Here is a 15,137-nt window from a genome sequence, read left to right as displayed (position 1 = left end):
GGACAATTATAGCATCTAGTGCCCAAGGTTGTGGTGAGTTTCAAATAAAATAAGAGAAATAAAGTGTTTTACAAATTAAAGTACTATATAAATGCTCGCTATTGTCATCATTATTAGAAGTTAATAACCACTTCTCCAATACTTCAAGGATTGTTTTCATCAATTTGAATACTCATTCTAACCCCCTCCTTCACCATCCCTTGCATTAATGAGGGCTCCCCAAGTAATGGCCAAAACAAAATTCATCAGCAGGTGGTCAAACTCCTAGTGACAAGCCTCCCTCAAATGAGCTGGGCTAATTCTTGGATAATCAGCGCTGTAATCTGTAACTGGGATTGTATGGAAAATCTTTTTATTTTATACCACCTACAGAGACTATGTAGGAACTGATTGTTGTTCTTTGTTCTTGCAGAAGACCAAAATGACACTCCAACGTCAGAGCCCAACTGTGCCTGATCAGACAGATGTAAGCTTGGAAGGCTCTACTATGGGTCGGGCACAAATAGTCCATAGGAACATTTGGAGTGGAGATGTCTCTAAATTTGCACATCTCGTGTTTCTTTTGCTGTAGATACAGAAAGAAACAGTAGCACATTCTTCAAGAAGCCAGTGTTCTCCACTGTGCTGAGCAAGGCATTAGCGTAGGATTTTGTTGGAGAAATTTAGAAATAGTCATTAAAAGTGGCTGTAGCAACTGCAAAGGTTAGAAATAATAGATTTGCACTGAAACAAAAGCAACATGCTTGAAAGGGTGAAACAGTATTACCTGGCAAGATAAAAATAACCCATTTAAAAGAAGGCAATCTTGTACTTCTTAGCTTACACATGCTGGGGCAACCATTAAAATTATCTTCAGTTCAGAAACCTGAAATTAGGACAGATCTTAAAAGAAAGAAAAAGACAAGGCCATAGACTGGCAACGTAGACACCAAAAAATATGCATGAAATTGCTTCTGTGTCTCATTAATATTTACTGTTTTGGTATGTCTCATCACTTTGAAAACAATAAAATGTCGGGGAGGTTTAGAGATTTTCAATTAAATCAACTTCAAGAAAATTTAAAATAATGGTGGAAAATTTAAATTACAATTATTTGTAATATATTTTTAGCCTTTTCAGTGTATTTTTTTTTCCTTTTCTCATAGACCTACATTTTTTTTAAACAATACATGTGGGTTGGGAGGGGTGGTGTGATGCCCCTGAAATCTAGGAAATCCACGTAAAGTTTTTTGGACTTTCTTCGTACTAGAGAAGTCTGAATTATTACGGTATTAAAAGGTAAAATATGTTGATCTTATACAATAATATATATATATATATATATTATGCATTTCTAGGTTTCTAAACTTTTTCTGTGAGGTCTGTTGGCTTTCACATGTCATCTACAGCTTCTGCAAAACTCTCCCCAAATTCCTATCTCTTATGTGGATCCACAATATATGGAAACCCAATGGGGAAAGTCACAATACAGAAGGGAATAATCACAGATTGTTTGGAATCTATTTTGATTGGGGTGGGTGGTATTCTGATTTGCTCTTGTCAAATCCAATTTTTAGGGATATTGGGTTAAAAAATGGTAATGGAGCTATATTCACTGTCTAAGTGGCTCTTTCTCACTTTTCCAAATCTACTGAAATTAGAATTCTAGTGATGAGCATATCTAGTCCAAAAATCTAGGACTGGAATGAAAATGGGGGGAAGTCTCCTCTGAGCTAGAAGGTATTGGCATGTAATTTAACATAAAATATTAAATCTCATTTAGCCCAGGGGAATTAACCTTTAACAATAGAGACCCATGTGGTGCTTAAAATACAGTCTAGGGGTTTAATAAATGAATGAATCTATGTCTCTGTGCTTCTTTTCTCATGACCAAGATAAATTGAAATTGAAATTCAAAATCTGTCAAATATCTTCTATATATAAGGCACTGTGATGAGCTTGAGGAGACTGCCTTCAGAGGGCTTATTTTCCATTAGTACTTGTTAGAAATAAATGGCTAACTTGGAGGCTAATAGGATTACTTAGAACTAGAGCTCCCAGGCTACCCTTTCCTTTAACCTCACTATTCATAGCACAGAGACCTGAGATGTTCCTCTTGGGTTTCCTTTCTCTCCCTGGGATATTCTATCCATTCTCTTCCTACCCTCTGCTCTCTATACCCTGATCCCTGTTATCCCCAAGGATCCATAAAAACGGACACGCTTCCTTCTCCCTTTTTTCCTGCCTCTCCTATCTTTTACCCTACGTCTATCCTTTAAGGGTTGGGTTCTTCTTGGTTTCCCCAAGGACTGAGGTGATAAATTCATCATGTTCCTGTGGTAATAGAAGAAAGCTACAGGGCTCCACAGGGCCCTTCATTTCTTAGGTCACACATGTATTATTTCAGAACTTCTAGACACAACTGATAATTATGTGAATTTTGGCTTTAATATAATTTAATAGAAATCAGCTTTAATACAACATAATTTATAATACAAAGCATATATACAAAAGTATGTAGTTTTAATACTATTAATAAATAAAATAAAATAATATAAATGCACAAATTAGTATTAATGACATGGATATAAATCTGTCTGGCAACACTTGAAATAAATTTTAAAATATAATATGTCTCTTCAAAAAAGTAAGAGTATTACAAAAATGTTTCTCTTAAAAAATTATTGACCTTAATCTAATTCTGCTCCTTGTTTTTAATCTATGAAAAAAACTATATAATAATATAATATAATAAACATAATAAAATTATATTTATATAGATAGACATACACAGTACACAGTATAAAACTTATACAAAAATAGAAATTTTAAAAGGGTGAAATGAAAGCAAAATAGTATTTGATCTTAAAGTGAATAGGGAGCCACCAGAGGTTAATGCATAGGGGAGTGATAAACTCCACCATTAGCTATCAAAGCAAGAGTGGGGAAGTCACCCCACCCTTTGATTTGGTTGATCACATTCTCTTGCCCTCTTCCCATCTTCTTCCCACCTCTCATTTTTACCCTCTCCCCTCAGTCCTCTAGAATTTAGGGCTGCAAGTTGGAAAGGGCTGACTTTTGTTTTCTAATGTTTTTAGCTAGTTATATGCTTTAGGCAAATCACTGTTTGGTTTTCTCATATGTTAAAATGGGGATAATAAAACTTGGTCTACAAAGAGTTGATGTGAGGCTCAAATGAGAACATATATGAAATGTTTCAAAATGTTATAAAATATATTTTGAAGAAGAATCTACTGAACAAAAATCCAATTATCAGAAAAAGCTGATGATGTCCAAGTCAGAGTTTATGATACTCTATTAAACTCCAAAATATTTTAAAAAATCATTTTTACTCAAGCTGTTTTTTATTCATTTTCACTTACTTTTTACCATTCATATTTACATCCAATTTAGCTTTTCTTTCCCCCTCCCATTATAACCTTCTCTGGAATGAATTACTTTTGTCTGTAGGACAACAGACAAGTGCATCATGGGTTGGGGTCTAGACAGGACAAATGTAGCTGGTCATCCGGCATCCTGGGTTCATATTCAGAAGTGTTAGGTAGGGATGTCAGTCAGATAGGGTTCATTCTTGCCTACTATGTACTTAACTATGCAAAAGCAAGTTTGGTACTAATAGGTAGAGGCCTGCATCATCCTCTGCTGCCTTCTACAGAATGAAGCTGGAAGATTATGTCTCATATAGTGAGTTACAATGAAAACATTTGCATTTCATGATTCTGAGAAAAAGAGACTTACTTCCCTTATTCCAAACACTCCTTTGCCCTACTCCTTACCTGCTAAAAAGTGGCATCTGAACCACCCACTATATGTTTTACTTGGGGAAGAACAGTAAAAGCAGAATAAGCTAACACCTTAACAACATCCTGAATGCAAGTCCTGTCTAATTTTCCCAAAGTAGAAAGAGATAATGGAGTTTCCCTTATCCAAAGTATTCTTTTCAGTTCTGAACCTCAAGTTAAGAGGAACAGTTAAAATGGATGAAGAGTGACCAGGTCAATGAGAAATCTGGAAATTATTTTATGTGAGGAATAGTTGAAGAAACTGGAGGTATTTGCTTCAAAAAGGAGAAAACAAGAAGAAAATATATGAAAGTTGCATTAAAATATTTGAAGGGCTATCGAAGACTTATGGGAAGACATGGGAAAGAATCACATAGCATGAGAATACATAGGTAGATAGCAATTTGCATCCAAATTAAAAATATCAGTATTGATGAGCTCAGGGCAAATGTACATGCTTTTTGTTGTTCTAGAAGACAAGGTCACATAAAAATTCCTTGATAGATATAACCATAGTATTTTGCTTAAAGATTGCCTGATTGTTACTATCAGTCAAGGCATAAAAAAGCATACATGTGCTTGCCAAAAGTATTCATTCTTCATTGTCATGGATGATAGCCTGTGCAGAGTCTAAATGAAAGAAAAATTTCCCGCAGATAGTGAAAACCTCCCTGTGTTCCTGTTTGTAAATGGCATTGTGCTGATTGCATTGAGTCCTAGAATAGTATAAAAGTTATTTAATGGGGTTCATCAAGACTCAAAAGAGATTGGTCAAACAATATATACAATAATAAATTGGAATACAAAGAATACATATTGTTGAGATTATGAGGAATAGTCCACATGTATCTTAGACAAGTACAGCAGGTGGACAATAAACTAAGCCCGGAATTAAAGAGCTTTTTGCAACCTCTACCTTTCCAACTTTTTCTCCTATGCTGCTGAATGTTATTAGAGATGGGCATACAATCTTACTGACTGGGTTACCATGCATACGTTTTAGTTTATCTCCACTGAGCCCGTACTCTGGCATGTCAGCCTTTTTATTCTTCTTCAGTTTATCATTTCATCCACATAGGCCAATCTAATTGTTTCTTTTCCTTCTCAATCTTCCTACTCCATCACTTCCTCCATATTACTCAGGAGAGGATGTTATAAAAAAAAAACTGAGGTTTTTTTTCCTCATCAACTCCCTTTTTTCCTCATCAAAACTCATCATTGTTCTTTGTTCTCTCCCACTTTGTCCCAATTTCTGATGAATAGATGTGCCAATCCTCTTCTCTGTGTTCTGAATCCCAAACCTTCTTTTCTCTTCTAGGAATACCTCCTTCTCTTCTCTCCCTCCCTCTCTCTTCCTCCTTCTTTTTCCTTCCCTCCTTCCATTTCCCTCCCTCCTTCCTACTCTCTCTCTTTCCCTCTCTCTTCCCCCTTCTCTCTCTTTCCTTCCCTATCTCTCTCTTTTCTTCTTTCTCCCTCTCTTCCTCTTTCCATCCCTCTCTCTCTCTTTCCCTCTCCCTCTCCCTCTCTCTTCTTTCTCCTCCCTCTCTCCCACCCCCTTTCATAACCAATCTGATAAAAATTTTCTATACTGTTTTCTTAAATTTCCTCATCTACCATTTACTTTCCAATCCTTTCCAATCTTATTTCTATTCTTACCTCTTAGCTAAAATTCCTCTCTCTAAAGTTACTAATGTTTTTAAACAGCTAAATACAATGACCTTTTATGAATTCTCATCACCCTTCTAAAAGCTTCTGACATTGTTGATCTCTACCTTATACTGCATATTCTTTTCCCTTTGCTTCTATGACGTTGCTTTCTCTTGCCTCTTGTCTCTCTCCAGTCATGTCATTCTAAGACCAAAAATGAATTACTCCTACAATCTGCTACTCCACAGGCTCACAGGTTTCCTCTTTGTTTTTCTATTTCATATCAGTTTCCATTCTTGGATTATTATTCATGTTCCACCCACTAAGTGTCATATTCCCCCTAAAGCTCTTTCATAGTCCCTCTTCCTTAGGTAAAACCTAATATCTCCCAAAGATTCAATTATAATCTTCATAAAAATGAATCTCAAATCTATATATCCTACATTAAAGATAAACTTTGAGGGGAAATTTAACTTGGGGGATGAGTTACCACTCCATCTTAATATTTGTAAGATAGATGGAGGGAAAAAACCAGGAAGAGTCTGACATTCACTGTAGATTTGGAGAGAATAGATTTTGAAGTGTTTAGAGAAAACCTAGCTAGTCACAGAATAAATTTCCATGGAGGAAGTCAGCCTAGCAAGGATGAGATACACTCAAGAATAAAATTTTGAGAACTGGAAGAATAACAGTTCTAATAATAAAGAAAAAAGGGAATTGTCTAAAGAGATGCATGTGGATGTGAAGAAAATTCAAATTACTTTTGTAGATTTTTTAAAAAAAACATGCAGAGGATGAAAGCAAGGCAGAAGTATTCAGTTCAAAAGAAGATGACACTGATAAGGAAAACTAACGGAAATTTCTTTTTTTAAATTAGATAAAATGAGGGAAAGAGAAGGGTTAAACATATCTGATGTACTAAATTCTTAAAAAAGTCTCTGACTCATTCTGACTATCCTGGAGAGCACTTTATATCACTCCTCTGAAAAGATTATGCTTGATCCTATATCCTTTATTTATTGATCTTATTTACAATTAATTGATTTTTGTCCTGTAAATGCTTTTCCTGTAAATGCATAAGTCATATTTCTTTTTCTGTCAGAGACAACTTTGTCAGAATTCGGATGGCCTATCTTGTGTTAAGTTTAAAAATCCAGCTCTTCTTGTCTCAAGGAATTGAACTGACCTTGGTGAATGTATGTGAAAGCAAGGAAGTTGAGTCTAAGATCTTTATCCTACTAAGCTATTCTTCAAAGATGTTTGATTTACTGTCCAAAAGTCTGGGCTGTTATCTGGCACTTGCAATCAAACAATGAACATTTCTTAGTCTCATGAGAGAAGAAGGGGTAGAGGTTGTTGCCAGCCCCCATTACAAAAATCCCAACCCTTCATATTGTGTGCCTCGTATCTCACCTTTGTAACCAATTCTGTTGCCCTCAATCCCATGGTCTCATCTCATCTATTTTCTTTGTTCTGTATGCCCCAAAACCTATAAAAGGGGACTATCTTTTTGCTCCGATCTTTGCCATAAGTGGAGGCAATCCACAGACCCATTTCTTGGCAGGGAGCATACCTTTGTTAATAAATGTTATCTTGCAAAGAGATTTGCCTCAGTGTGTCTTTTTGTCAAATTCTAGTCATGATATCTTTCTTGTCATAGATAATCTCACTGAGAAAGCTACCTACAATCAGGTTTTTGTGACATTCTTGGTTTTTATGACATTGCTCTTTCTTGGTTCTCCTCCAATCTCTCTAACCATTTCTTCTCAGTTTCCTTTTCTGAATCTTCATCAAAAACATAATTATCTGTGGGTTCTTCCAAGACTTTGTCCTGAGTTTTCTTCTCTTCTTTCTCTCTCTCTTTAACTCAGTGATCATATCAGCTTATATGGATTCAATTACCATTTTTATGTAGATGCTTCTCAGATCTACCTTTCTGTTAATGTCCAATCTTGTATCTCCCACTATCTAGCAGAATTTAAACTGGGTGTTCTGTAGGTATCTTCAAGTCAACATGTCCAAAACTGAGTTCATTTTCTTTTCATCAAATCTCTCCCCTCTTATTGACTCCCTTTTCTTTGTTGGGGTTACCAACATCCTCACAGTCACTCAGGCACACTATCTTTCATGACATCTTCAGGATCCCTTTTGCACACACTCCACATATCCAATCTATTGTCAAATTCTGTCACTTCTATTTCTGCGGCTTTTTTTTTTTTCATATGTTCCTTTCTTTGTACTTACATAACCACCACTCTGGTGCAAGCCCTTATCACTTTGTATCTTTAACACTTTGACTACTACAAAGGCCTTCTGGTTGATCTCCTTGCTACAAATCTCTCTTCACTCTCATCCATCATCTACTTAGCTGCCAACTGTGATCTTTCAAAAGTGCAGGTATGACCATGTGATTCTTCCTTTTCAATAAACTCCAATGGCATCCTATTATCTCCAGGATCAAATACAAACTACCCTTTTCTACTTTTAAAGTCCTTAACAATCAGGCTCCTTTCTACTTTTTTTATACATATTTATTCTACTTATTTATACATATTTTCCCTATATATTTATACATTTCTCTTTTCTACTTTCTCCTTTCCAATGCAATTATTATAGGTCTTCTTGCTATTCTTCACACATAATACTCCATCTCCCAATTCCATGACTATCTTCTCTGGCTATCTTCATATTGTTCAATTGTTTTTCAGTTCTTTCTGACTTCTCATAACCCCACTTTGGGTTTTCTTGGCAAAGACACTGAATTGGTTTGCCATTTTCTTCTCCAGTTCATTTTACAGATGAGGAAACTGAGGCATGCAGAGTTAAATAATTTGCTCAGGGTCACCCAGTTATTAAGTGTCTGAAGCCAGGTATGAACTCAGGAAGATGAGTCTTCCTAATGCTAGACCTAGAGCTCTATGCACTGTGATACCTAGTAGTTGCCATGTTAAATTTTGCTGAGTTCATTTGAAAGAGCATGATAGATTGTGGTTACAAAACAATTTTTGAAGTAATTCACAATTATTTATTCAAATAAAGTGGAATTCATACTAGTCCTGTGTCATATGATTATAAAAAGCTTAAGCCCTCTATATAAATGGCTTAAGTTACCTCTTGTTAGCTAAAATACAAAAGAGGAAAATACAGTTAAATATAGAAAGTCAAATAGCCTTCCGATGTGCTCTCTGGAGAACTCAATTATTTGATAAGTAGCTCCCTAAGACCCTCTATCTATATGTAGAAAGAGGCTTCTTTATGAGCGACATCTGACAAGTAGAGAGATATTTATAGTGTGGGATCTTTGGAAAATGTAATTATTTGTCCTTTTGTAATTAATAAGATAAATTGAAAATGAAGCTTTTCATTTTCTTCTTTTCATTTGGATAAAACTTTAATTTTCCATAATTAATTGGCTTCACAGTTCAAAATGTTAAAATATATTATTAAGCTGAATAGTAAGGTTAAATGCTGACTGTTGCGCTCTCATTGAGAAATCATATAGTTAAAGTTGAAAACAAGAAGGAATACTTTTTTTTACTCTTGACTTGTACTCCTTGGGCCAATAATAAGAGAACTGGTACTATTTTTAGATGAGTAGATATGGTCATATTTGGTGCATAACTTATAAATTCTAGCCTAATTGCATCTATATTACTGTTGAGGAAAGTTCAGAAGTACACATGGTTGTTCCTCCATTGGCACAATGGAGGAAATAGAACATATTAAACTGATTTCAATAGGATGGGACCTGGACTCTTTGATGTCATTGTTAACAGGATCTCCTGGGTAAGGAAATGCCCCTCTTAAAAAATTCCTCAGGATTGGCTCCTTTTCAGAGACTTGTAGAGTTATGGAATAACCTAGACCATCAAGGAGTTAAATGACTCTAAAGATCACCAGCCACCAGAGCTGATGTCAGAAGCAGAACTTGAATCCTGGTCTTTTGGCTTCAAGCCCAGTTCCCTATTCACTTTTCCATGCCACCTTTCTGATTTTTAGGAGTACAACAAAAATGGGCTATTGACATGTTGGTTTTTGTTTGTTTGTTTTTGTCAAAGCAGTCTAAAGATTGCTTCTTTTTTGAATGCATCTGATCTAACAAAGTAAATGAAATGAAACTGGGCTTTGATAGCAGAAATTGCTGTTTAATAGTAATAGAGAGGCAGCAAGATACAAACGGTTCTCAAACCTCATTTCTGTTTTTAGCTTTACTTTTCTTCTTTAATAGATTCTACCCCAACTGAAACTAGTAACAATTAGCAAAATTGATATGAATTTCCAACATTCAAGAATAAATCTTTTTAAAAAATTGTCCAGATAATACTTTAACTGTAATGGAAAGGAAGAAACGATAACTTACAGATATCATGTGGGGAATTACCTGCTTCTTTATAAAAATTATATAAAAACTTGGGAAATGAATGATTTTTACCCCTTAGGCAATTGGGGTTAAGCCCAAGGTCATGCAGCTAGGAGGTGTTAAGTGTCTGAAACTAGATTTGAACTCAGGTCCTCCTGAGTTTAGGGCTCATGTTCTAGCCACTGCACCACCTAGCTGCCCTGAAATGAATGATTTAAAAAAATACATATGATATGAAATAGGAAGGTATAGCAAAATGTTTTCTAAGTTGCCAGCATCATTATCATTCAATTTAATTTATCTAGAGGTAGATTTTCTAGTTTTCAGAAAAGTCACATCCAGATTTTATGGTAGCTGGAGTATATTACTGTGTCTATAATAATTTTTACCTGCCTTTTTTGGGGTATGGGATGAGATAAGTGAATGCATCTGGGGTATAGAGAGCATCCCTGGAAGGAAACTACTTCTGCAATTTCTAGTGTCAGAATTTGTTAGAATGTCATTGAGAAATTGTGTGACTCCTCCTCACACAACTCAATTGTGAGACTTGAAGGTGGGTCTTTCTGCCTCAGTGTAGCTATTTTGTTTGTCTACTACAGCGCCTCTTTTTTTTTTTTTAGCAAATAAAAATGACTAAAACACACAGTAACTTTCACAAAACTTTTACAAGTACTCTCTGAAGTAGGTAATAATACAAATGTTTAACCTGCAAGCTAGGTAATTATCTCCATTTTATAGACATACAAATTGAATATTCCTTAAGTCATTTGCTTAAGAGTCATAGAAGCAAAAAGCATCTCAAGTCTCTGAGGTCACTGCTCTTTCTCTTATACCTCATTCAGTTTCAAGACTTATTGTTTTCTCTCATGCAGTAATAGCCTACAATGATCAGATAAAGATGGAATACATTTAGGGGGAGGTTAGCTAGGTTGCAGAGTGGATAGAGTACTGGGCCTAAAGTCAGGAAGATCTGAATTAAAATTTGACCTCAGACATGAGCTGTGTGACCCTGAGCAAATTACTTAACCTCTGTTTACCTCAGTTTCTTTAACTTAAAAAGAAAATAATAATATGAATAGCACCAATTTCGTGTGCTTGTTGTGAAAATCAAATGAGATAATTTTTGTAAATTTTTTTAGCACAGAATGAGGGTTATATAAATGCTTATATACTTCCCATTCTTCTCACCTCCTGGTCATTTCTTCTTGCATATTGCAGAACTGAGTGGTGGATTACTATCTTTTAAGGAATAGATCAAGACCTCCAATTGGCCAGCCACCGATGACCTTTTTTGTTGTTGTTGCTAACTTGCTTTCCCTTTTCCTAATTTCTTACTTTTCCTCTCTCATCCAGAATTGAGTGATATTTCCTTTGGAGGGTTTTTAAAAAAAATAGTTGCTTGAGTATATAATGAATATACTAACTCCTGAGGAAAAAATGTTCTGCCTCTATTATTATATAGAAGATAGACACACAAACTATTCCACTATAGAGCTTTTCTGAAGTCTAAAGCTGGTATTTCAGAACAAAAAACACAAATGAACTTAGCTCTTTCTAGTCAGTCAATCAAATAGTCAGAAAAGCATTTAGTAAGTGCTTGCTGTGATCCATATGGTTGTGGAGGGGAAAGTGAGGAAGGTGACCTTGCACAGCCCTCCCTCACTTAAATCCAATTCACTTACATGTCATGGCACCTACTTCCTAATGTCATGGCTCCTTTTCAAGAATGAAGGACAAATAGTAATAACTACGTACCAGGCGCTGTGCTAAGATCTAGGGATACAAAGAAGACCAAAAAAGGTCTGTGCCTTTGAAGAATTCCCTTTTAATGAGGAGACAAAATGCCAACAACTGTTCATACAAGATACATACTCTACAAATGGAAGGGAATTTCAAGGGGAAGGCACTTACAGTGGAAGGATTTGGGCTGAATTTTAAAGGAAGACAGGGGAGACTAAGATTTTTTTTTTTTCAGGGACTGGACACATATTATTTTATTTCATCAAGTACCATAAAGATTATTGGCACTAACTCCAGTAAGTTAGTGGATATAAAAGTGTGTTAAAATTATAAACAGTCGGTATTATTGCTATAATAACTGACAATGAGGTTATTATTAATATTGTTCTTACTGGTAATAATAACACCCATAAATAATAGTTTTTATTATTATTTCTAGTAATATTTATTTATAACAACAGTAACTATAGACTCAGATCATAACAAAACTGAATGTTAAAATAACTCAGAACAGACCTCCTTCTATTTGTTGAGCAGATGATTTATGGAAAACTCATAGGCTAATATGGTAGGAATTTCAGAAGATGAGAAGGTACAGGTCGTTCAGCAGTAGGCTCAAAAATCAAAGACCTAATAGATTCATTGAAGTAAAAATGCACTATTAATGTTTTATATCAATTCATCAAGATTGATGCCATCATGTGTTCTGTTAGTTACTGAAAATAGCAATATTATTATGGTTTTCCTGGAAATTATCAGTATCTAAGTCGACTTTATTGTAGCACCATTCAGAATCCAGCACCCAAAACCCAGCACACAGTGCTATTTTTGAAATGAAAACATACTCACTAGTGGCAGAGTATAACATACCAATCTGTTGCTACTTAGTCAATTATATTATTTCTAGATTACTTAATCAGGGATATAAAAACTTCATTAAGTGATTACTGCACTCATGAATCTCCCTGTTTCACAGTTTCTTAGAACACAATTTTCTAGTTGTAGATGTAGATCTAGTTGTAGATTAATATCATGTAGGGATATTAATACATATTAAAATTTATGTGGGGATTTTTCAATTAAATGACAATTTGAAGTAGGAAGCTAAGTTTCTTATTTTTGAATGTTTTATTCCAGATTATAATAAAAACAAAACAAAAATAAAACTAGAGAAAGATCATTTGAAGGTGGTGATATAAGTTCAAATAGTAGCAGCTGATGATGATTCTCTACTTAAATGAATTTAAATTGGTAGCAAAGGACGGGCTGAAATTTTTTTTTTACAAGAAATATGATTAGAAATATAGCAAGAAAATTAAAAGACCCATTTTGAACAACTGCTTGTACTGTTACCAATTATTGACCTACTGGATTATTTATGATCATTCACTGTTTCTTTATTTACTATCCTGGTTTTTAGTGTTTGGGGTAAGAAATTTCTCCCTGAGATGGTCCTAGGCCTTCTGGTTATCCAATGATTGGTTTTAAACATGGCCAACTATGAAATTAATTTAACTTCCAGATTTAATGATTTGGAGTCAGTAATACCATCTCACAGACACGAACAGAGGTTGTATAGGATAGGCAGTCAGGGAATAGTTTGTAGTGTTGGTGGAAACATTTCCATTGATAAGCTCATGATCTGAATATTGAATATCACTGTATCAATCCTACAGAACAAAGCCTGAAATTAATACTTTGAAATTAATTTTACAATAAAGTTGGTAAAGGTTATGCCTTTCTGGGAATTTATGTTAATCTGGTACACAAGTAATTTAAAAACATGTTTTTCTAGAGACTGACACAATTACTTCTCCATTTATCTAAATAGATAAAACATTAAGGCATCCCCATATTTACAAGCATCAACATCAAATCAGAATGGGACAATGAGATAGAAAGAAAAAAAATTAGAAGAGGGCTAGTTAAATGGTGTCAATGGAATAGAAGCTTTGGAAATGTCTAGGCAAATAGGCTCTTATTTTGAGCTTGTAGGGGAAAATCCTAAATTGATACCATTTGAAAGAATTAAGCAAAAATAAATTATTGTGTATTAGATGATGCAACCAATTAGAATTACAGGGAATACACTGGTATTTAATGGTGGGGGGTGGGGAGGGAAACCACCATTTAAATTTTGTCCTTGAGGCTGCCCAGAGATAGTTCCCTAAAGCACTCTTACCTTTGTTTTCTGCCTTCAGTTCCTCTGCCATCAAGCTGTCTTGTCGGTTACCAAGCACAAATGCCAGAAACGAGAGAATCAGGGCATCCAAGATTCCAATAATAGCCAAGATGTATGCCCAGCGGACTGAACAAGCCCCAAGTGTGTACTTGTCTGTCTTTTCACCGCACATCCGTTTTACCTCGTCTGAATCCCAGCCATCAGGGAAAATCATACAGCCAAGTACAAGACAGGCAGCTTAGAAAGGGAAAAAAACACAAAGAGAAAAATGGGAAAGTGTTCATATAACCCTCACTTTATTAACATCTCTCTGGATCATTCTATAAATGACTATTTTACAAGATATCACTCAAAGGACCAATGTTTATCACAACAACCCTATCTGGGTGTTTGTTCTGGTTATCTTAAAAGCAAAGATCCTCTAATGAGTCTTTACAAAAACTTAGACTCTGACATTGAGCTTTATAGGGAGAAGCCTGGGTTATCTGAAAGGGAGCATCTTTAAGAAAGAGTAACACATCAAACATTTCCTTTTGACTTCCATTGCTAATTTTGCCAAGAATTAATTCATAACACTACAGAACGAGGACACAACATTGATTTTTAAAGGGCTGTGATAACAGCTGAAATGGAAAATATTCATCGTGGAAATTGGTGCTGCAAAACTTTATTAGAAACTGAAATATCAATATTATTTAAGGGATCCTAGGAAGCCTTCATATGTAAAAATATCATTTTGGAGATGAGAGTCCTCATCTCTCAAACTCAAAATAAAAAAAAAAAACCCATGTAATCCATAATAGTATTTTTCTCCCCAAACTCACTTCTAGTCTTAACTTTCTTGTTTTTGTCTATGACACCATCAATCACATAAGTTACAACCTAAGCGGTCTTCAAGTTCCCATGCCCCACAGCTAATCAGCTGCTGAGCTCTACTGATTTTACCTTCTTAACATCTCTAGCAACTGTACTCTTGTCTCTCTTTGAACCACAATAAATCTGTTACAAATTCTCATTGCTTCTTGCTTAAGCTACTGCAATAGTCTTTTAGTTGATTTGCCTGTTTTGCTGCATCCAAAATATCCTTTCTTACATTTACCCTCCACAAATCTATTAAATGGATATTCCTAAAATTATATCAGACTTTGCCAGATTCCTACTCAAATATCATCAGTGTAATTTCCTGTAATTTAAGAATGCCTGAACTCTGGCTCTCAAGTTCCTCTCAAGTACTATTTCATATTATTCCCATTTGTGAATACTGAATTTCAATCAAATTCACCTTCTACCTATTCCTTATATATAATATTACATTTTATTCCTCCATACCTTTGAGAAGTGATTCCCTCATGCTTAAATCCACTCTTTCTTCATGGAGAGAATGCCTCTTGGAATCACATACTTTCCTCAGGGCCATCTTCTTCCT

The 15,137-nt window shown here is 35.1% G+C and overlaps 1 protein-coding gene and 1 long non-coding RNA gene across 4 annotated transcripts in view; one reads left to right on the top strand and one right to left on the bottom strand.

Annotated features, from left to right (window-relative positions):
* Nucleotides 1-15,137, bottom strand: part of LHFPL3 (LHFPL tetraspan subfamily member 3) — a 686,319-nt gene that overhangs the window by 224,511 nt on the left and 446,671 nt on the right. For both annotated transcript variants that reach the window (XM_031938708.1, XM_031938707.1), the window contains exon 2: nt 13,712-13,948. In XM_031938708.1, the coding sequence (XP_031794568.1) occupies nt 13,712-13,948 (237 nt within the window). The remainder of the gene's footprint in view (nt 1-13,711; nt 13,949-15,137) is intronic.
* LOC116419338 overlaps nt 1-15,137 on the top strand; it is a 93,019-nt gene that overhangs the window by 19,074 nt on the left and 58,808 nt on the right. The gene's annotated exons all lie outside the window — the stretch shown is intronic.

This window comes from Sarcophilus harrisii, chromosome 5 (assembly GCF_902635505.1).
Source record: "Sarcophilus harrisii chromosome 5, mSarHar1.11, whole genome shotgun sequence".
NCBI classification, from domain to species: domain Eukaryota; kingdom Metazoa; phylum Chordata; class Mammalia; order Dasyuromorphia; family Dasyuridae; genus Sarcophilus; species Sarcophilus harrisii.
This window is presented reverse-complemented; position numbering and strand designations above follow the sequence as displayed.